Source organism: Chlamydotis macqueenii, chromosome 6, assembly GCF_036417535.1.
Source record: "Chlamydotis macqueenii isolate bChlMac1 chromosome 6, bChlMac1.mat, whole genome shotgun sequence".
Classification (NCBI taxonomy): domain Eukaryota; kingdom Metazoa; phylum Chordata; class Aves; order Otidiformes; family Otididae; genus Chlamydotis; species Chlamydotis macqueenii.
In genome coordinates this window covers 19846082-19868926 of record NC_141561.1, presented here as the reverse complement: position 1 = coordinate 19868926, position 22845 = coordinate 19846082, and the positions used below count along the sequence as shown (strand labels likewise).

General features: G+C 37.8%; 1 protein-coding gene across 1 annotated transcript in view; it reads left to right on the top strand.

Moving 5' to 3' along the window:
* Nucleotides 1-318: 318 nt before the first annotated feature.
* The window catches only part of GRB14 (growth factor receptor bound protein 14), a 61171-nt gene continuing 38644 nt past the window's right edge, over nucleotides 319-22845 (top strand). The window contains exons 1-2 of the mRNA XM_086750946.1: nucleotides 319-449; nucleotides 2108-2240. Of these exons, the coding sequence (XP_086607072.1) occupies nucleotides 319-449; nucleotides 2108-2240 (264 nt within the window). The remainder of the gene's footprint in view (nucleotides 450-2107; nucleotides 2241-22845) is intronic.

Sequence of the window (22845 nt, the reverse complement as noted above, 5' to 3'; positions counted from 1 at the left end):
GCCTCGCCCTCCCGCCAGGGCGCCGAGCGAAGGGCTGCCGCGGCCCCCGCCCGCCCTGCTCTGCCTCCCCGTGGCAGCGCCGAGCCGGCGGCCGCCCGCCCCCGCCGCCGCCCGCGCACGTGTGCCGGGGAAGACGCTCAGTGCCGCTCGCCGCCCGGGCGGCGCTTTCCCCCCCGCTCCCCACCCCCGCCGCCTCCCCCCGTCCTCCGCAGCGGGAGCGGAGAGCAGCCTCCGCCCGACGAGCCCGGCAGCGCCGGGGCCGCTCGCCGACGGGCCTCCCGCGCGGGCGGCCGCCCGGCCAGGACGTCGCCGCCGCCGATGGCTGCCCTGCTGCCCGGTGCGCGGCGGCCGGCCGAGCCCGCGGGCGGCAGCCCCCCCAGCGCAGCGGGCTCCCCCTGCCCGCCTCCCCGGCCCCCCGGGGGGGACCCGCCGCCCTCGCCCCCAGACAGGTAAGGCCGGAGGCCGGGCGGGCGCCGGCGGCCCTGCCCGCTCCCTCGAGGGCCCGCCTGCTGCCGTCTAGGGGCTGGCAGGCGTCCTGCGATCGGGAGCACGGTGCCGGCGGGTCCTGAGGGGCGAGCGCCCTGCGGCTCGGGTGGCGGCGGTTTGGGGAGGGGGCGAAGCGGCAGGAGGGGGGTGGCCTGGCCCGGGACCGGCCCGCGCCTCCCTGGAACTCAAAAGTTGTTTCCCGGCCGTGCAGACAGTTCTCTTCGCTGCGGGGTGCGTTCCCCCTCTTTTTTTTTTTTTCTTTGAGGTTTCCCAGCTTGAGGTGAAAATAGACGGCGTTGCCAAGTCTGTCTTGTCAAACTGAACCGAGGCCTGACTTTCTCATTGCAGTGTCCTATAACGTTCGTGAGAGAACCTGCTTCCCCGTTAGCGATGCCGCTGTAACTGCGGTCAGTGATGTGCACCCGGTGTTTCTTACCTCTCAGGCTGTTCTTAAAGGCATTGGTCTCTATTCTTAGTAAAGGAAACTGTGAGCTAGGTTTTTCCATGAAGCATCTGATCAGTTTTGCTAGACTGAAATTTACAAAATCTTGAAATACTGCATACTCCTTCTTAATGCTAAATATCACTTTAAATGAATCTTCAGTGAGGATTTTCAGAAGGTAAAGCATCTTCATTCTGCATCACTACCCTACTCTGATGGTTTTCCTCCCTTTGTACCAATTAGTATGTGAAATGTGGAATGATAATAATGAAGATAATAAAATTAAATGTTAAACTTGGAGCCATCAGCTCACACATGTAGAAAAATCTGATTATATGTTGCCAGACTCAAGTACTTGAGGTGCTTTGGGTGCTGCTCTCCAAATGAAATCAAGTAGACAAAGCGCTGTTCAATATTTTATGTGAGAAAACCAAGCACTTTAATGTACACTGCAGTCTAAACCACCACATTATTAATGTGATACTTTAAACCAGTGCATAACTGAGCACTTCAGCAAGTACAGTAGTGATTATCTTCACTACTCCCACAAATGCTGCATGGTGATACTTGCGACACAATCAGGTTTTAGTAGCCAGCAACTACTGAGACATTTATTTTGTGATGGAGCTATGAAGATTCAAATACAAAAGTAATTGAAAACAGAAATGAATGTATTGCTTCACGCTATTTTGTCTTGTCTGTCCCTTTGACTTCTGGTTCCACAGAAAAAAAAAGTTTCAATTTGTTTAAATGGAATACAGTTGTGATGTGCTCAGGAAGTGTTACTGAAAAGTTACATGCATCCACTGTTGTAATATGTGTACGCAGGGAACGGCATGAACACAGGAACAACAAAATATTTACTCCTTAGTAAATATTGTCCTTAGGAGCCAATATGAATATATCCATGCTCTTACTCTGCAAGGGCTTACACATATCCAAACAACTTTATATTCAGAGCTGAATACTTGGATTGCTTTCAAGTAGTGTTAAGCACTGTATGTTAATAGATTCAGCCTACTGATTAAAAAAAAATAACTGCACAAAAAAGCTAATTGCTGCAACCAGGAAGTGTCGTGGTATTAGTGTCTTAGTATTTCATGCATTATGGTTGGATATTGCAATTTTAACAACAATTGTTACAATTATCGCTTGATATTATGTATTTTGTTGAAATAGGAGAAAAAAGAAAGATGACAGTATTTTGGAGATCCCATCAATTCCAAATCCTTTTCCTGAGCTGTGTTGCTCTCCGTTTGCATCAGTTTTGTCAGCTAGTCTGTTGCCCAAGGCAACTTCAAGAAAAAAACAGGTAAGATTTATAAATTATTATTTGACATTCTAAATTGCTTTCATGAAAGCTTGAGGAAAAGCCCAGTTACCTATGAAGTTATTTTTCTAATAAAAATGTTCCATATTTCTGCAATTTGGTGAAATTTTCTCTGTAGGTCACCAATGGTTGTAGAAAATGAGTTTTGGAATCTGTGGCTTAAGATGTGACTGTTCTTTCACAGAGTCTACATGTGACTGTGCAGATTTTTTGGGTAAAGTGGAACCAGGGACAGGCAAGCAGTGCTTTCTGTCCTTAAATGAGAAGTTAATTTCTTTCTTCCCTTCCTCCTCACCTCCAATTACTGTCATCAGTGCTATAGCACGGAGGGTTTTAACACTCGCTGAGCAGCTCCTTTTGTCTAAAGGTCTAATTTTGCTAGGATAATTGAATAAAACCAAAATTGTTGGGGAGGGACCAAATGCTGTGTACAAGGCTATATTTTATATGCACACGTGTTTATCTGTATGGCTGATGTTACTGAATTTCCATAAATACCTTAAACTGTAAGCCAAGGGAAGTTCTGCCTGGGCAGACAGACCTGGCAGTGCTCTGTCTCAGTACTGGTCACACACACTGGACTTGTTACTCTGGGCAGGGGTAGAGGTTGAAGAGGAAGAATTTCCAGTTAATGGAGATTACTGGTGTCGAAGATCTGTTTCTCTCTTTGAAAGCTTACCTGTCTCATTTCCCTTTTATTTTCTTGAGACTGGAGGAGTTTTGACAAGAACACCTGTGGGATTAAGGGTACTACTTCCTTCACATTCTCTTTTTTTTTGGTGGTCTGTAAGATCCCTATCCTAACAGATTTAGGGGTGATATTGGAGGTGTAAGAACTTACACTGCTGCTGCTGCCTATTCAGTTTTTAGATTTGCATTAAGAAATTGTCTGCAAGTTGAAGTTCCTTGTAGTTGTATTAACTTTTCTGAAGGTGACCAGCCATTACTGTTTCTGTGCACCTGGCAGAGAACTTTAGTAGCAAAGTCTTGGCTGGCCCCTTAAGGAGCAACCTTCTCCCCACTTCTCCAGGGAGAAACATGTATGTGTCTGGGAAACTGCACTGATTCTATCTTGCTGTATTTTGGACATTCTCTAAAAATAGCTATGGTGTCTTTTGGAACTACTTTTATTGTTTTTAGTTTTTTCCTACTACAGCAATCTTAATCTGAAACATTTCTGGTCAGTGTCTATCTAAATGTCACTAGTGCAGCGGGGTAAAACTATGCTAGTTTTGTGCTTGGGCAAGGTGGAAGCATTGACTGTCTCTGGAGAGGCAGGAAAAACACTGAATTGGTAACATTATCTTTCAGAACATAAGGACTAGAAGTCACATTTAAAAAAATTATTCTAAATTACTCATGTTGCTGGCTTAAATTGCACTCATTGTGGTAAACTTTGTGCTTGCAACTGGAAAGTAGATTTCCCAAGCATGATTTAATACACAAAGGTCAACTAGCTGCTTTTGTGGCCTATCATGTTTAAAATTACTGATTGGCTTGATCAGTTTAGCCAGCTAAGTGTTAGCTTCGGTCCCTCAGAAGCTTAAGTGCATAGCTTCACTGATTTCACTTCTGTTTCTTCATAAAGGCTCGTCATACATTTTGTGACACTTTCTGCGCACAGTCTTTCAATTTCTCCTGCTTTTCCATTTGAAAATGTAGTGCTCACTTTGTTAAAAGTGGGAGGATCGAGAACAACTGGTTTACTGACAGATGTGAGCTAAAATAATAATAGTGTCTATGGAGGGCCTGATCCATTTTCCAGTTACCAGAAAAACTGAGAGGAGTCTTCCTATTATTTTCTGAAGGCCATTTAACAAGACCATGGTTTCTGTCAAAAAGCTTTGCACCTAGGTATCCTTTTATGGCCACTGCAGGAGAAGTGGTACTGAGCTAAGTAGACCTTTTGTCAAATGCAGCATGACTGTTCTACTGTTCTTGATCTAAAGTTATTAAAGGTTAAGGCCAAGTGGCAACTTTTGAGTTGAACTTTTATCTTTGAAATTCAGGTTGAAATCTTCTAATATGTTTATAAAATCACTTGCATTTAAAAAGGAGAGGGAATGGTAAGCAGGTGTGCAAAGAGGAGAAGTGAACTGGCTGCGACGTTGACTTCCCACAGTTGGCTGTGGAGGCTGTGCTTGGAAATGTCATGTTTCCACTCTGTGTTCTTATTTTGCCAACTTTGTAACAGCTCTGCTTGCAAATACCCATTCCATATACAAAGATTTAATTCAATGTAGCCCCCAAGGTCATGAATATTAGTGTTAGAGTCTGATAGTTTCCTAACTCTTAAAAGAAACCAGCTACACTTAAGCACATTTTTTTTTTCTATGGTGTTGACAGCTGCCACAATTTTTTCTGTTGCCTCTCTGGTGATCTACATATGTTTTAAGAGATTCTTCTTTTTTCTTTTTCCACTGTGTTTTTACTTTCAGGTGTAATAAAGAAAAAAATACAGAGTAAATTTCTACTTTTGTCTAGTAGGTAACTATTATCAAAACAGGTGTTTCTAAAAGAAAATAAAAGAAGTGATGCCTCTTGTCTTCTTGTTCTCTCCAGAAAAGATTTTCTACTTCTAGGGAAAAAAGAAGTTGTCACAAATATCTACACTCATAGCACCTGTGACATGTGAAATCTTTCCTCTTCTGAATAGATTATTAACATTATTTTGAATTCTTGTTTTTCTAAGCTGAAGTTCTTACTGCCTTCTTTTATCATAAGCCTCGCAAAACATTGAACATGCTGCTTGAACAGCATGTCTGTCTGTGGGGTTGACTTACTGGAAATAAGTTCATAAAAGCAAATTGGTAAAAGCCGTGTAGCAGAACAGTAAGTTGCCTTTGTGCTTGGAAAGTAGGACAGCTGTGTGTCTGGACATTACTTGATCTGCCTCATCAACACAGCTGTCCACATCTCCTTCTCCCTCCTGCAGTTTGGAAGAGTTTTGTGTTATAGCCTCACAGACTCATAATCGTGACACATTAACAGTAATTAGAACAAACGTTCTCTAAGAGGCAACCTTGACTATTTTTTTCTCTTTTAATTTAAAAAATGAAGGAAGGGGAATGCTGTGGATCAAAATAAGGAGTAAAAGTATAGAGTCAGTATAGTGATAAATGTTATCTTAGATAGAGTACTGGGAGCAGGGAGAATGGAAAGAACAGGCCTGCATTGAGCTGCTGAGAACATGCAGACTTGTGCCTCAGATGACCTGTTCTCAGTGGAGCATTTCATGGAGGTGATGCTGTGGAGCTGATGTTATGGCATCACACCTGTGTTTGGGATGATGGGACCTTGAGACATGTCACAAGTGGGAATGGGATTGCGTATTTAACATCCTCATCTTCAAAGGAATAATATAGAGGTTAAATCAACAGGTGAACTTATGGATGGGAACAGCACATTGTGGACTGCATAATCCATTCTGTAAGAAATCGTCAAGTTTGGTTTCTTAGGAAGAAGTGTAGAAGGGAGGTGGGTGCTTTTGGCATGAGTAATGTTATATTTATCTGTGTTCAGATAAACTCAATTTTATGCTTCAGAGTGGAAGACTTTTACCTGAAAAGGCCAAAAAACCCAGCTTTCCCCTCATGTCCCACACAGCATGGTCAACTAGGTTCATGGTGGGAAATGTTTCCTTACGCTGAGGAATTGATAATTTACTGTTACTAGGTGAACTTGTGTGGAAAATCTAATTGTGTCTCGGAGTCTGTGTTCTCTACGAAGTAACAAGGAACTGGAAAGATAAAATACTTTGTAATTTTATCTCTGATTATGATCAAAATGCATATTAGTAGGGAAGAATGTTAACGGTAAGAAAACATGTTCTGCTCTTTAGTGTACTTTTGGTTTTCTTTGGTCAAATTAACTAAATAGAGGTTACTATAGATTTATGAAATCTTAGCTGTTAAGTGTTTCTGAAAACAAAACCTGAATCATTAGCATTGGAGTGACAGTTCTTGCCCTACTCAAGGATAAGCCAAAAAGTGTTTCATCACAAAAGTAGTTCAAGGTAATTAGTGCTTTGTTTCTTTAAATTAAATTAGAAGTGCAAAAATAAAACTCAAGTAAATCTCAAGGTGAAGAACACTCAAATCTTTGGAATTTTATCTTGCCTCTCTTGTCTTTTCTGGATGTTCTAAACAAGTAGATATTTTTATAATTTAGAATCCAAGTATACTCCCATAATGTTCTTTAAAGGAAATCAATTGTATAGAGAGATCTCAAATACACATTGATTGTAGTGGAATGTCACTTCTCTTTTTGCATTAACAAAGATTTTAATGTAAAGCTCTTCAGCAAGGAGCAACTGAGAGGAACTTTATGACAAAGAGCAAATATTTCTTTAAATGTTTCCTGTTCTGAGTTTATGAATAATATTGAACATTGACTCTTGTAATTGAAGTACTTTTTTTTTTTTTTTTTTTTTTTTTTTTTACAGCTATAGTTCAGGGTCTTCTAGCACACCTGCTTGAAATGTAATTCTTCAAAATTTTACATATAATTCTATTAGGAGACATAAGTGGCTAAGTATCTAGTAGTTAGACTTTTTCATGATAGTTTTTTTTTGGCTGAAATACCTGTTTTCTCTTGACTTTTAAACAGTGCAAAAATGAAAGTATTTTTTATTGAAATGTCATAATTCATGAATTTGCAAGCAACTTCCAAGGGCTGGAATATCTTTTCCAACCAAAAGATGCATTAGTTAAATTTACTCTGTAATTCCAGTCTTGCGAGATTTCTTTCCAGGTTGGAGAGCATTGCACGCATTCGCCTTTGTCAGTTCTCAATCTTTTTTCCTTCCAGCTCCTAAACATACACAAAAAAGACTCCAGAGTTTGAAAGGCAGAAAGGAAGGGAAAAAGTCTTTCCAGCCAGTTTACAGATTAACAGAAGAAACATCCTATACAGAACCAACGTAAAGAGCTCAAGGTTTTTACGTGAAGTCTTTAATTTAAGACTTGATTCAGTTGGACTCCTTTTTGAGGTGTCTCACCTGGTGGTCTTCTGCTCCAGTTTCTGTGCTGTGTTTGTCATTTAAATAGCTGTACCCTCCCATCAAGGAAAGATTTATTGCTATTACATTAGATTGAAGTTATCTAGAGCTCTACGAAAACTTGCTTTTTTTAATGCATGTGTCTTTGTGCTTTCACCAGTCACCTTAACACTGTGGCAGAAAGTCACAGGTCTATATAGGTAAAAATCAGGAGGCAGATTTGAACAATTTCTCATTTCAGCAATAAGGAATATCGCCTGGTTTATATTGAGGTGGCCTAACACAAGCTGTTGGATACATCAACCTGGGGAAGCTTCAGAATAATCACTTGTTTGTGTCTTTTATTTTTCTTTTTGCATTTTACTTTATTGTCTTTACATTGCTTCATTCCTTAGTGTATCTTTCTTATAAAGAAAAGAAATTGCTTTCTGTCAAACTTCACATCAACTCTCAATGTTATTACAAATCAACCTTGTACTTTGTTACTGTCCAAAAGCAACCCAAGAAAGGACTCTAAACATTCTAACTTCACAAAAATAGCATGTCTTTTTTTTTTTTTCCTTTCAAATGAGGAAGAAAACAAGGTCACTGTAACTTTTCTGGTTACTCAGATATTGCCTCTGGAAGCACATTGTATAATTCACTTACATCAAACAAATGTTAGGCTTAAATTTTTACTATTTGTAGCTGTATAAAATAAAATAATTATCAGTCTTGTCAAAGATTCTGACATTTTGCTAATTGTCAAATTGGAATGATTTAATCATTCTTTTGATTTTGATTGTTTTGGGCTTCATGAGCCTGAAAGTCAAAATTGAAGTTTCTTATATTTTCTATTAGGCCTGTTTTCCCAGTACAAGAAACTGCCTCTTCTGTGTCGTTTGGGAAGTTATATTTGGAAAAAGAAACCTCTGGTACATTGCAGTAGATCTAGTTCTTTGTGTAGAAAACCTCTGTGAATTTGGAAACTTTGGTTCTCTAAAAAGCAATTCTTTACTATTCATCTTTTGAATTCATAGTTGACTACCTGGTATTTTGGTCCTGTGACACCTCTATAGTACTATGCAATTCTATGTAATTACAAGGTGGCTAAACCAGACAGTAATAAAAACAGTCTCAATTTCTTTGAATATACAAGACACTTGACAGTTAAAGCCAGATGAAACTTCAGGGAACTTCTGCTCTGATATTGCTGAGTCACTTTTGATAACTCAGTTTTATTGAGTTTGGCTTTAAAAGAGTAAACTCTGATGAATGGAGCTTGAATCCTCATAATTTTGAGAAGGGAATGAGATCTGATAGGAGTAAGAAAAATATTAGTATCTAACTGTTCCCAGGGTTAAGTGCATTTGTTTAGGATTAGACTGGAGAACTGAGAAGTTTAGATCATTTTCTAGCAGGTCCATACCTGCCATAGACAGATCCATTATTAAATAAATATTTTATTAACAGGTCTTTTTCCAGGTGGCTTCTCATTGGTGGCATTGTCAGTAAGTGATACTGTGATAAGTGGGGGATGCAAGATGTCAGTATTCTAACGACAGGATGCTGTTGACATCTTCCCTTTACAGACCACTGTCTGAACTGTTTTTTGATTAAAACAGATAAACGTTCCTATCTGACTCCCAGGGACACACAGTCTATGTTAATCAGAATAGTGTTTAGTAACATTAATAATTTGTATCATTTATTCTAGATTAGCATTATGATTCATATTGAAGAAAGTATGTGGATTGCTGTTTAAAGGCATTATCAAAGTAGAAGACTTGTATTCTCTTGCTTTTTGAAGCAGTACTCCTCCCAAAGTATTGAGAGCTTTTCTATTCCCTAAAGGATTTTTTTTTTCAATCTTAAAAGACTTAAATGACAGTATTTTTAAGCATGTACATTTAGAATTAAAGTTAATGTCTGCTCCTTAGATCACTTTTTTATTACCATGGCAGCTTTCATTTTCAACCAGATAAAAATCAGACCAAGCCTTATGTTTTGTTGTGTTTCTTGTGTTTTTTCTCCTTCGTTTTTCTTCAACTTTCTTTTTCTGGTCTTATAAAACCTTTGTGGTCCTGTCTGGTCTACTTTTATCACCTCATTGTGTAAACACCTGCTTGATTTTACGTTCTGCTATTTTTGTAACATAAACAATTTAATAGGTGCATAGTATTGAACGAGATGAGAGTAGTCAATGATGAATAGCTAAACTACCTGAAATGCTATGGGTTTACTAAAGCTGGCAACTTAGATGTTTCTTATTAAAGGTTTACAACTTTCACCTCCTTTGAATTAAAAGCTGTGCAACAGATGGAGAAAATACCAAGTAGTTTGCCATACATTTTACAGTACTTAAGCTAACATGGTCAGAAATTTTATTATTTTTATCATAGTAAAACTTTTTTTATCCTACTGTTAAGGCATTAACTAAAGAATGGAGCTCAGGCTCTGATTGATTTCTGTTAGGGGTTTTGCTGCAGTTTTTAGCATATCCTTGCATTGTTGCATTTTTGATGTTCTGAAAGTTATTATCTATTCAAATAAGAACTTGAGAACTATAGAAACAAGCAGAGGAATATCCCCATCCTACTTCTGTGTGTAAATATTGCCACAATAAGAAGAATTTAGATTTTACATACACAAAACATACCTTTGCATAAACATCAACATTAAAACTGGTTAGTTTTCACCAGGTGGAATTAATTTGATCATTCATACAGATTAGTCCTAAATATTTGTGACTGGTAAAACAATTTTATATTCATTATACATATGTATTTTCTTGTAAGTTATTTACAAGATAGCAGAAAACTTACTTGTTCTTTCATGTGATAATTCCAGAGCCACTAATCTAGTATTGGGGGAGTTTTTTCCCAATTTTTGCTTCATGATCCTTTTGAGTCTTTGCAGTGGTAATCTTTCTTCTGTAGCAGTATATTTAAGAGATCTATCTAGAACTGTAATGGAAATTGGACCAATTGAATACGGGACTATTAGGATAGAAAAAGGACTCCTCAGTTTTTAAGTTGCCTTCTTATACCTCTTCCATGCTTTACTTGCCTTTGCTTTCAGGACCAAGTTTCCGTTGTGTAAGAAAAAGTACAGAAACTGAAAATAAACCTGAGGTCTCTCACCCACCTTATTTCATGCAGTATAGTAGCAGACAACTGGTATCTGTGTCTTGACACCTGCAGATTACTTAGATGAGTATCTTTAGGATAAGAGTAGTCTTCTGTTTGGCGTTTGCATAGCAGGAGCAATGATGGCCAGGCAGTGGAAGGGCATCAAAATCCTGTAACTGACAGTTGATGTTGATCTCACGTGTGTGTGCATGTGCATGCAGAGGCGAGAACTGATACAGCTTCCATTTAGGGATTTCAGGGCTCGGGGATTCCAAGCTTTTCTAACAGCTGATGATTTCTATTAACACAATGGGATATATCACTAGCAAGTGGTGAAATCCTACAGTGATAAGTGGGAGATGACAGTTGACCATTGGCCATATTCTCCTTGTTTGTCTTAACATGTTTAAAGCTGTTACTTCTGAGGGAATTTGTGTCTTTATGACTGCCTTTAATTTGGGAATGAAGATAAAGGGAGACCTTCAAGACAGCATGCTTATGTGTGTCTCTCATGTTAAGAGTCCTGATGGGAGTCACCTGAAATGGGAAGATTAAAAAAAATGCTAATCAGGCCAAAGAAAATTTTTGAAGAAGGGCAGTTGTGGGAGGAGGAATGAAGAGGGAGAAGAAATTAGATTTCTTTGCTCTAGTAACAGCGTGAACTTTCTTTTCTCCCGCTTCAGTCACAGAACATTCATTTGCAGCTAATCAGCTCATGTTTTAGCCTTATAGTCTACATTATATTTAATACTTAAGTCTCAAGAGAGAAATCTATATCGATTATCTTAGAAGTGTGCCTGTGCTTCTAATTAGGATACTGATGGATTGTCCCTACCTATTTCTGGTTTGGGTGCATATGTTGCACACCAATACGTCTATCTGTTTGCTTCTTAACTTGATATTATATCAGGAAAACACAGGAAAACAAGATACAATAGATTGCCTTGTGATCAGAATTTGATTTTTCAATGAGTGCATTCTTAGGCTATAAAGAGCCTTTTAATATTAGTTGTAATATCTTCTGTCACTGATTACATTAAGACCCCAAGTTTATGAACAGCTGCAAGGACTTGATAATGGCACAGAAATGGTATCAACTGTTGAGAAACAGGCTGGAAGTTTGCAAAGGTTTCTTTTCATAATCACTGGAATTTACTGCTGTGTAGTGAGAGAGGCCCATGCAATATGAAGGTTTTCTTATAACTCAATTGACAGAACTTTGCTATCAGTATGCTTTTCAATCAGGCTTCAGCCTATTGATTGCGAAAATAGGCAGCTGAAAAGCTTTGCAAGGAGTGTGTGTAACAAGACTTTAAGATCCCACAAGTATGTGAGGAGAATTGGTGAGGATGGAAAACTGCACTATGCATTAAAGAGCAGCGTTCAGCTTTTTCCAGTTGTTCTTGCAAAAGTGAACCCTTCCATAATCATTTGAGGGGAGATGAATAATCTGGTAAAAGAAGGTTTTTTTCCAGGCTGGTGTGATTTTCATTATTAGGCTTTTCCTGAACATCAGCCCATCTCTGATTAGTGTGTTGTAGCATTAGGATACAGGAATAGTCTCTTCCATTTTGGTAAGCAGACAAGGTCTGCCTAGTTTCTGCCTAGTACAATAATTACTCATTAGGGCTAAAGGAAAAGTGTCCACAGCCTGAGGGTGTCCTGTATGTACTGCTTGAGGAATAAGACCTTGTCACATTTCTGTGTGTGATGGACTATAGAAGTAGAAAGACAGCTTCTCACTCAATACTTTGAAATCTTTCTTTTGTGGGGTGGTTTTAAGAAAAATAGTTATTTGCCAAACGTATGCAAGTGTACCTATTCAAAAAATACCCTGTATGTGTTTCCAGAGTCACGTTGGTGGTATTAACTGACTCTTCTAGTAAAGAGACAAAGTGACCATTTGTGCCAAGCAGACAGGAGCACTCTCTCAAGGAAGTGCAGATAGTCCCACAGATAACTTACCTGACTTTATGTTGGTCTTGTGTGATAATCTTCTGCCCTAGCTTAAAGAAAAAAACAAGTACAAAAACTAGCATGAATGATTTTTATAAACCTTAATGAATTTATATTTTCTAGAATTTTTTTTCATCTACAGAAGCAAAAGCTGAGTCTGATCTGCTCTTGTTACCTATAAATGCCCCCATTCCTGTGTTACGTCTGGCAGAGCCAGGAATAGATCAGCTGTTGTGACTCCATATCCAGTGCCTTAAGTACATCACTGACCTTCCTCTACTGGCAGGATATTTCTATTCCATATGTTGTTATAAAACCCTTACTTGGAGCTACTAACTCTTGCTAAGAGCTTTTCAGTTCTTGCCCACTCAGTTTAGTCACGCTTTCTTTAGTGGCAAGCCGTAGAAGTGGTTTCTATTTTGAAGTATCTAAAAAGTATCTGCACAGTGTTTTCAGGACTATATCTGATAGCTTAGTGACAAAAATAGGAGTGAAAAGCTGCATGAACATATTCATTTTACCAAGCTCTCAAGCAAGTGAGCTGCATGTGGTTTCCTTCCTGTCCACCAGCACCAGCAAAATTTTTTGTAAACTTGCCATGGACAAGTCAAATCTTTTACCTGTAGGAAAAAAAAGTGATTATATATGTTTCCTTGAAGGCACAGTCAGCTTTCAAAGCATTTGTGTGTCTTGTGTTTATCAACAGGACTCCCTTTGCTTTCAGATGGTGAAGTGATTCTGCAAGGCTTGCACTTAGAACTTGAGATGTATTTTATTTTATTCTATTTGTGCAATTTAAGAGATGAAAGTATTCCTCAGTACCATTTTTAGTACTCTTGAGTGCAACTGATGCGTACTTTCATTAGTATAAGTAAATTACTGTAGTATTTTTGTTTAAAATAAAATCAGATCTGAATATTGGATTTTTGTTGCAAAGGTAAACAACACTTAAGTGTTTGCTTACTTTCTAAATAGATCTGGTCTGTATATCTGACTAGAGAAGATAAAATACAGATAGTCTCACTGAGGAAAATAATCCTCTGCTTCACCTTGCAGACAAATAGGTCAATATTATTCATAGAACAAAAAGCTGCACAGGCTTTTCAAGAGCTAAGGACCTTCAGTACCCAGGCGTAAGGAAAAATGGCTTGGGTTATTTTTGTTTCTTTCCCAATAAAGTCCCTAATGCAGTCCACTGAGATTTACAGTTACTGTTTCCTGAGCATTTTTCCATAAGATCCAAGGAGAAAAGATTGTAAAGGGAATTTTTTGTTCTGGTGCTGCAAACATGCATATGTAATATTCCTGGGAGTAAAATGCCTACAGGATCAGGCTCTAGTACCACAAGTTGTTTTCTGAATCTTACAGGAAATTTTTGAAGCTGTATAATAGAATTTTGAGAACGTGCTCCTGTAGGAAATAAAATCTTTGTGCCTGAAAGGTAAAAACCTAATTACAAGCACTTGACATTTATCATAGCTGTCTCTAGTAGAAAAGGATGTTCGTTCCAAGTGTTACAGCATTAACACTTTAAACTTGATCTCTAGAATAGTTTTTTTTATTCTTCTGATTTCTCAAAACACTTATAAGGATTTTGGACTGGAGCTTAAGAGAGAAAAAGAAAATAAATAAATATAATAAACCTAGAATATTGGTTGCTCTACATCTGTTGCTGCTATAGACTTGATGTAAAATGAGTCAAAGTTAAAATGGAACCTTTTTATTGAGGCAGGGAAATGGCTAATATCTGCTGTATTTTAACTGTTTTTATGGTTTATTGAAAAGTTTTGTTTTAAATCTAACTGAACAAGGATCAAATGTCTGTCTCCAAACAAATTATTTTTGTGACTTGGCTTCAGTTTCTTATCAGGTTTTTTCCACCCTGTGTGACTCAAGCAAGGGCAACAGGTTTTGAAAGTTTAGGAAAATATTTTTCTTCACTTCCTGTTTCTTGGCACTATTTCATTACTGTTTGAGCCCTGCAGGTAAAATGCCAGTGCGTTGCAGGTTTTAGTTTTTGGAAGGGAACTGTATTATTTTTGTATTTACGGTCTTTGTTCTTCTTGTTCGTCAACAGAATTTACCAAAGCCCTACTGATTTTAGGATTTCAGGAAAGTAATTTAGCATGAAAACAGATGCTTTGAATCAATGGATTCTGAAGTATCTTACTGGTGCCAGTGACTTGTTATGTAGTTTTTACCAGTTACTTAATTCTCAAAACAGAAAATTACATGAAATCACATTGGTTTCATTTATTTTTTTTTTAACTTGCCAGTATATAGTTTCTTATGTCCTGGAGATGAGTTTTTTTTCTAGACGTTTTGGGATTACCATAGAGTGTGCTGATCTCCAGTTACTGAGGGGAAAAAACACTATCAATATGATCTAGTGAATTTTAGCATGGATTATTATAATATTTGCCAAGTCAATTCTGAATGCTTCTAGGACATATACATCAGATGTGTCCTAAATAATAGATTTACAGTAACTTTCTATGAAGCTACAGTAGTCTGCATATCTGATAAATTATTGTTTGAGATATTATGAATTTTTGCAGAATGTCTGCAGTCTTCACCTATGGTGAGCAATGGTTCTGATGCAAACTGCTTATTCAAGAGTTACAAAAGAAATATCCAATATCACAGCTCTAACACTTGTTTAATAATTTGGTTTACAACGGGATTATTGCTTACTCATGCAGCATAAAAACAGAACACTTTTTCTGCTGTTATGCATGTTATGAGACCTTAAAAAAAGATTATAGCTGCAAAATTTTACCCTTTTGAACAAAGAAGAAAAAACCCTGACTTCCTTAGTAGAACCACATTAATGAAACTATACTTCTTACGCAGATATTTGATACATAAAGTAGATATGTGAGTGAGGATGATCAACAACTTGAATTCATAAAACAATCTTAAATTTGGCACATTTTACATGCCAGATCTTCAGGCCTTTGCTGCATTGCGAAGGTAGAAATTGCACTACTTTAAGTAAAAGGGAAATTTTGCTACTCCTTTGAGTAAAGGCAGTTAAGAATCATAGAATTAAACTCCATGGATTCAGTGCATTTATTCTTATGCTCAGTTACTTTCCTGAAACCCTACGATCAGAAGCACAGAATATTTCTCCTGGAAAAAGTCAGGAGAAAAAAAACCCAGCAACACTATAACCACTCAGTGTAAAGTGCTAGAATACACTCTTTAACAATTTTTTGTTTTTGTTTTTGTTTTGACAATGAAGACAGGGTTCTGAGTGATAGAAATGCATGTTGTTCTGCTTATTTTTTATAGCCAGAGATACTGTGTGCACAGGACAGAAGACAGTCCTTCCTTCCAAGGACAGAAGACGAGTTTTCAAGCTCTTTGATTGGTTGATTTCTAGTTAGTCATACCTCAGCATCTTCTGTAATTTGCTTTGAATAGGACTAGATTCACGTAAATAGAGTAACATTTACTACATCCTTAGTCTTTTCTTTGCACAAACTCTCCAATATTTGGGTTATGAGAAGTTAGGCTTCAAGGAATATTGCGAACTACTTTGTTCTGCTTCATGTTATCACCTGGGTGAAGGTTGGTGAGTTCTGTGAAAAGCAGACATGAGTTTTTCCTCAAGAAGAGCAACGTTGCCTGCATTTATGCCAATAACTCTGCAGAAATGGGTATGGCATTTAAACCGGTCTTGTAATTCTGGCTTTATTACAAGTTGGTAATACATTTGCTTAGTGTATATAGGCAATGTTTAAAATAAACAGGGCTAAGGATTAGCCTTAAAGACAACATACTTTTTCCTCACTATCTGTAGCTAACACCTTAATATTGGATGGTTCATCATGTATTTTGGGAATCAGAGTAACACTGTACAATGTTTCCCCATAGCCACTGTAGCATGCCTTTTTTTGTTATCTCTCTAAAAAGTGGAAGCAATCCAAAATCATTACACCCATGTGCACTAGGATTGCCTTGTGTAACTCTATGCATTGGGAGTATCTATGAAGTTAAAAATACACATGGAAGTGAAATATGGAACTATGACTCTCTGCTAAGCCAGATATGCTAACATCTAAGAAGTTAGTTCAAAAAAACTGTAAGTAATTAATTAGTTTGATTTATTTTGTAAATGTGTAGAGATTTTTCAAAAATTCATTGCTACATAATGCGCCTGAATCCCGATTAATAGACTCTTTTGTTACACAGAGACTTTTAATATACCAGCAGTGACAAAAATGAAATTTCACTGAAATACTGCTACAGTATTAAATGGTTCTCATGAGCAATTTACCCAGGACACAGCATATACTTATGGCATAAGTTCAGTGGGTCTAAAGTGGTATATGAACACATAGCTCTTATTGATTTGAGATGTATAATTATACTACTGTCGTAATAACATGATCATATACTACTATACTGGTATAGTAACTTCCCTTTCAGATTTAGATGTGTGCAAGATGTGCTCTTACATAGTTTTATCCTAATAATTTGGTATATCTCTGTTACTCTCCTTAAAAATACTCTTTTAAAAATTGTGGTTTAACTTCTCAGCTCTCATCCTCTCAATCCTGTGGTTCCCTCCCCTTCGTCTCTCCCTCCCCCCAATACCCCATTCAGTCTCAAATCTTTAGTTGTCATTTTATTTCGGGCTTTTCTTTTGATATTTGTATTTTAGGAGATTTAGGTCTTTGTTCTTGCAGCAGGTAGTTGTGTTGGACTCCTCTCGTGTGCCACACAGCACTACTTGGTGCTATGTAAGAGGGGAGAGATATGTAACTTTGCTCAATCTAGCATTCAGAAGCCTAGGAAACTCAGTTTTAACTGTACTGTATATTTTAATGGATTGCTTTTCTTTTTTTTGCTGTTGAGAGGTGAGCATCATTCTCTGAGGAAACGTACGGGTTTTTCTTTTTTGACAAATGCATGGTGAGTACGATCATTTTCTGTGCATTCTCTCCTATTTTAAAACACAAATATTTTCACTTTACTGTCAAATTAGCTATCAACAGTTATTGGCTTTACTTCTCTTTATCTGTGCACTTCGTAAGCCCAACATAAAAACAATGGAAGTAGGAGAAGAAAGCAGAACAGGATGTTGCTTTAGGTAGGTAGGTATTGGGTTACACACAGTTGCAAAAATTCTTAAAGGCATGTGTCCTCACTGATGGCTCACCATATGCCAAATTTAATAGTCCTGTTTATGCTTGTGATGTTTGTATCTATGCATGTAGAATTCCTCCTGGAAGTATCTCTTCTCTCTGTTCAGAAGGTGCTCTTGTTATTTCTGCAGCAATACCCTAATTTCTGGAACAGGAATACTGCAGAGAAGGAAGGCAGGCAAGAAAGAGCCTTGCTTGTAAGGGGTAACGTTTGTGCGTGCGTGTGCACGTGTAAATTTGTTTTTGTTTCTCATGGATATTAGAACCTTAGATGTCACCTTTGACTTAAAGTAGTGCAACTTCTGTTTTTCATAATGCAAGAAGGACCTGGAAATGTAAAAATATTACATTAGCACTGCATAGTCAATAGAAACTTAAGCATTAGCTCATGAAGTATTATTTTAGGCTATCTATAATCTTCAATCATTATTACTTAAGTTCATGGAATGAGTAGTTGTGTAAGAAGTCTAGTTTAATTATGATACTGCAAAAATTGCAGGCCTTTTTTTTTTCTTTTCCTTTTCTTTTTCCTCCCTCACAAAAGGTGAAATTCTGCACTATCAATGTGCTAATCTGGCTGTTCTGCCAGTTTCTTGAATACATGGGTTTTTCTCATTTTCATTCCAAATATCTGATATGCTTTGTCCAAACTTATTTCATACTTATTTCTATTTTAAAATCTGATATGAAGTACGTATTACAGTTAATGTGTTTTATTCTTAAGTTATATGTTTTTAACTAAAGCTACAGGGGCTCATTTAGATTCCAAGGGGTCTTTTAGCACAGGCAGAAAAATGACTTGCTTAATAAGCATCGGGAATTATGCATATTGGATACTATTCAAACCAGATTTGTAGAGTGTATATAGACTAGACATATAATTAACCCAACACAGTTACAGTATATGTCTTCTTTATCTTTTGCATGAATAACTTTGTACTCCTCTAAAAATGTTTTTAGGAAATCAGATTTAACAGGTCATAATGCATTCAAAACATTGTTTTAGTCAGTTAAAGACCAATCATTTATTCAAGATAAACAGCCACAAGTCTACTAGACTTGTTATGCGGTAAGTAATAGAGTACTTATGCACCTGATGTCGGATGCAAGGTGTATAAACAGTGGGAATTGTAGTTTTTTTCCACAGCAGCTGGGAACTTCATAGCATACAAGGTCACGTGATGTTAGAAAGCATTGTGTACACAGGCAGTATGGATTGCAACTGAATAATTTCCAGTGATTCTTAAAAAGATTGCATAGTGTCTTTTAAGTGGATGAAATATTGATTAGAAAATGAGGATGTGGTTTAGATTGCTCAAATCTAGGACTGGTATAAGCATGCAAATTTCAAGATTCTCTTGCATCTCTATTCCATCTATTTTTCTGGCCTGAAATCACACGCTGCTTTAATCAGCACTAACCCCTCCCCCAAGGAAAAATGGTCACTTAAGCCAAATTGTACTGAGAATTAGTAATGTCTATCTGCAAGGCTAAAAGCATGAAAGTAATTTTTCGGTTTTGCATTTGGGTTCCCTGAGATGAAAGGCCAATGTGCTAATCCAGGAATTTTACATAAGGCACTTCAAGTGACATGATAATGGTGTCATTAAATGGATACCTTTTAGGAAATAACGGGAGGCAGACAAAGCATTCATGTATGAAACATCTCTTCATAAGGACAGTTTGAAAAATAGTCATTTAAAGAAGCATAAATAACACTCATGCCCTTTTTGTCTTTTGTACAGTAATTACAGAAATACAATAATAAATAATATAATATAATAATAAAATAAAAGAGTAACATCCTGCAAAGATTTGAAGACAGATGAGAGGTTTAAGTAGGAGCTGAACTTGAGTGTTCTTTAATGATTTAAAGAACAGTGGTCAGAAAACCTGTCGTGATTGAGGTGAAGTATTTGAATCACTGTAAGGTCTTATTCTTAATGGAATGTCTTGTTTCCTGACAGACTGAGAGGTCTGAGAGAAGGTAATGGGGATAACCACAGGTAAAGCAGTAAGATGGGCCTGACTAGAATTTCAGTGTAGAATTAGATCTTAGAGATAAAATACTAGGGTAAAGCATCAGGATGTGCTGCTACTGGAGCTGCAGAGTTTGATACAAACAGTAAAGGTTTTGAGCCAGAACAAGAGTTGAGAAAGGTTGAGGAGGAGGAATATGTATGGGAATGGGCAGAGATCCAAACTGAATTCAGACGACTGGCAGTGTGTTTTCTGAAAGAAGTTTATGTTTAAAACTGATAGAAGGCCAAGCTAGTATGTAGGTTCAAGGAAAGATCTTGCCACCTTTATGTATTTAACCTGTGCTAAGGTAGCTGCATTTTGTTTGAGATCTGGAGTTCTTGCTTCCTCTTGATAATACATAAAAACTTTGTGAAACTAATTTTACAAGTATCTACCTGAGATACTTGTTTGAGGGAGCATACAACTTTCATGTTATCTATTAAAGGATTCATAAGCTGCCTAGAATTCAGTCATCTGTCATACTGTACTTGTAGATGCTAACCTACCTGCTCAGCCTCTAGGCTGAGGTGATGCTAGAGATTCAGTTTGTGGATGACAGGGAAGAAGGAGGGTGGCAGACTAGCATTTTCTGTCATCGTGGTAGAGATCTGGCTAGGTCCAGGGACTGTTTAGGAGAGAGCTACTGACAGGGAGGGCCTCCACAAGGGAAGATATTGCAGTACTTTTCCCCTCCCTATGATGCTGGCCAAATAAATCTACATCTGATACTATAGTTGAGAAGGGTTGTGGGACCAAATTTTTGCTTTGAATATTAGCAGACACCTAAAAATGTGTTCTGGTATAGCAGTCATATTCCAGTTGGTCAGTCATCTTTCCTGCTTTGAATAATGTGGAACTAGTAAAGTTTCCTACTGTTTTTATTATGTATAAAAATGATCCCACACGTATAAATGAAAGAAAAATGGGGCTAAGTTTAGCAGTCTCTATGGTTCAGCTACTGGGGTGGAGAGGGAGTTTTTTTTCTGTCCTGTGACATTCCAGTCTCTGCAAGCAATCAAATTTTATGGAATATTTTGTACACAAAATTAAAGCGATCTTGGAATTTAAAATGTATAGCACTGTCCTGCCTAATTGCCATGAAAGGAAGATAGGGATGCAACTGTGTGTGTGTGTGAGAGAGAGAGAGAGAGAGAGAGAGTGTGAGTAATAAGTGCACAGAGCTTTTAAAAAGTCTTTTAAATTCTCAGTGGTTTAATACACTTGCTCATTACTTGTCCCTTGTATAGTCTGACAAGGTTTAGTGGCGCAATTAATGTTGCACTCTGTCTCCTCTCTGTCTTCAGTTCTTGAACAAATCTTTGATACGTTTTTCAGTTTCTTCTTGCCTTCTTTGAACATCTAACATTCTTCATACAGTAACCAAGGAAATTGGCAGTGTTTAGTACCCTACTCTGCTCATAATCCTTTTCTGTTGGCAGAAATCCTTTGGAAAAAACCAGCTTTTTCATCAATTGAGGAAACTGCTTGGCCATTTTCTAGCTCTAGTACTTTAGTCTCCTCTTGAATAAATTAGGCTTCAAGAAGTCAGAACTTGACCTTCAAACTGTGTTATCTAGCCTTGAAGTATATCAAGAGCTATTGCTGAATAGTTATTTCTGCTGGTAGTAAACCTCATACTGATTATGCTACATTGCTTTATATGTAGGGAGAAACTCAACAAACTGCACACAAGGTGTTGGCATCAGTTCTATATGAAAAAAATCAAATTTCCCTTACTTATATATCTTCTCTGTGTTGCTTTCAACATGCAATACACAAGCAAGTACCTGAAAAATGAGAAGATTTTATTTAATTTTGATAAATTAAAGATATGCTAATGTATACAAAGAAAATTAATCACCTTGCACCAAGGAATTACTCATATTTAAGCTAGCTTTCTTCCTCATTTTCATGCTGTTGCTATGGGTACTGGCCATGCCCCGTTCTCCCCCACTCCTTGTTTTTCTGCCTGTGGGTCAGGAACAGAGGCAGGACCAACCCAACAAGACACCAGTTGCCTTAAGGACCTAAAATAGAAGTTATGACTGTATGATCAAAACTTCTGAACCAATGTAATTCTATTGTAACACTGGAAATTTTGCCCTGGTTCCAGTCCATCTTAGTCTCTTACACTTGGTAGTGACTTTGTAAAATTTCTCTTTTGAAGTTACCTTTATTCAATTGTTTTCAACCCTTTCTTGATGATTACATTATTTCAAACTGTTTTTCATAGTTTAAAGTAGTTATACACGAACAGATTTATTTTGGCACAGTACAGCACATAAGGGGTGCCTAGGGAATGGTACAAAGCAAGGCGACTTCCCAAGTCACACTTTCTGAGAATGCATATCCCGTTTCTTGAGCCAGAGTTGAAAGACTCTCATAGTATTTCTCATATAGCATCGTATTTTGCATCACCTGTTTCATCTCCCCTCCCTGGCAGATCCTAATGGCTGTCTTGGACTGCTGACCTGTATCTCTACCAATAGACATGCTTGGCCATCAAAAATGTTAACTTGGAGAGACATCTCTTATTCTTTTATTTCTCATGCCTTGTACATCCCTGAGGTTACAACTTCCTCCTATTTGTGTCTTTGGCACCACTACAATTCTTATGAAGGACTGAGAGCTGGAAGGAAGCATTCAGTTGTCACCCTTAATGCTTTTCCTTTATTTGCTACTGGAATCCTCTTTTTTTTTTCACTATCAGTGAAAAATAAAAGAAATCAGTGTACTGATTTCTTCACAGTCTTTTTTATCGCTTGTGTTGCATATTGTGTCATTTCTGCCTCCGATCTTGGCTGTAACATAACATCTTTTTTCTTAGACCACTTTGGCTGCTTTTCTGAAACAGTTGATTTCCTTCTGCAAGAGGTTAGCAAATGGTGTCTAAACTGCATAACAATTGAAGCCCTCTGCTTGTCTTGTATTAGCTTGACAGGGAGACTTAACGAGCTCATCAAATTATCCATAGGCTGCGTATGCAAGCCCTCAACATTGTCATTTTTCCTTTGATCCTGTTGATTGTAACTTGTTGGATTGGTGTCTGTCACCATGTTTTTGAGTATCCAGTTTGACAAGACTTTTAGGATGATCATAACACAAATAAAATACATTTATGATGATATGAACCTGGCTTGTGTGTGGGGAAGAGAAGCAGCAGCCAGACAACCCAGAAGATCTCTGAATGTAGGGTATCACAGTGTGTGAGAAATGTGCTACTGACTGACCAGTTTTCCTGTATGACTGAAGGCTGTTCAGTTGGCATACCTCATTTTCATTTTAGAACAAGTGATTAGAGGTAAATATTGTCAAAATACAGTATTTCTGAAATGATTAGTCTCTCC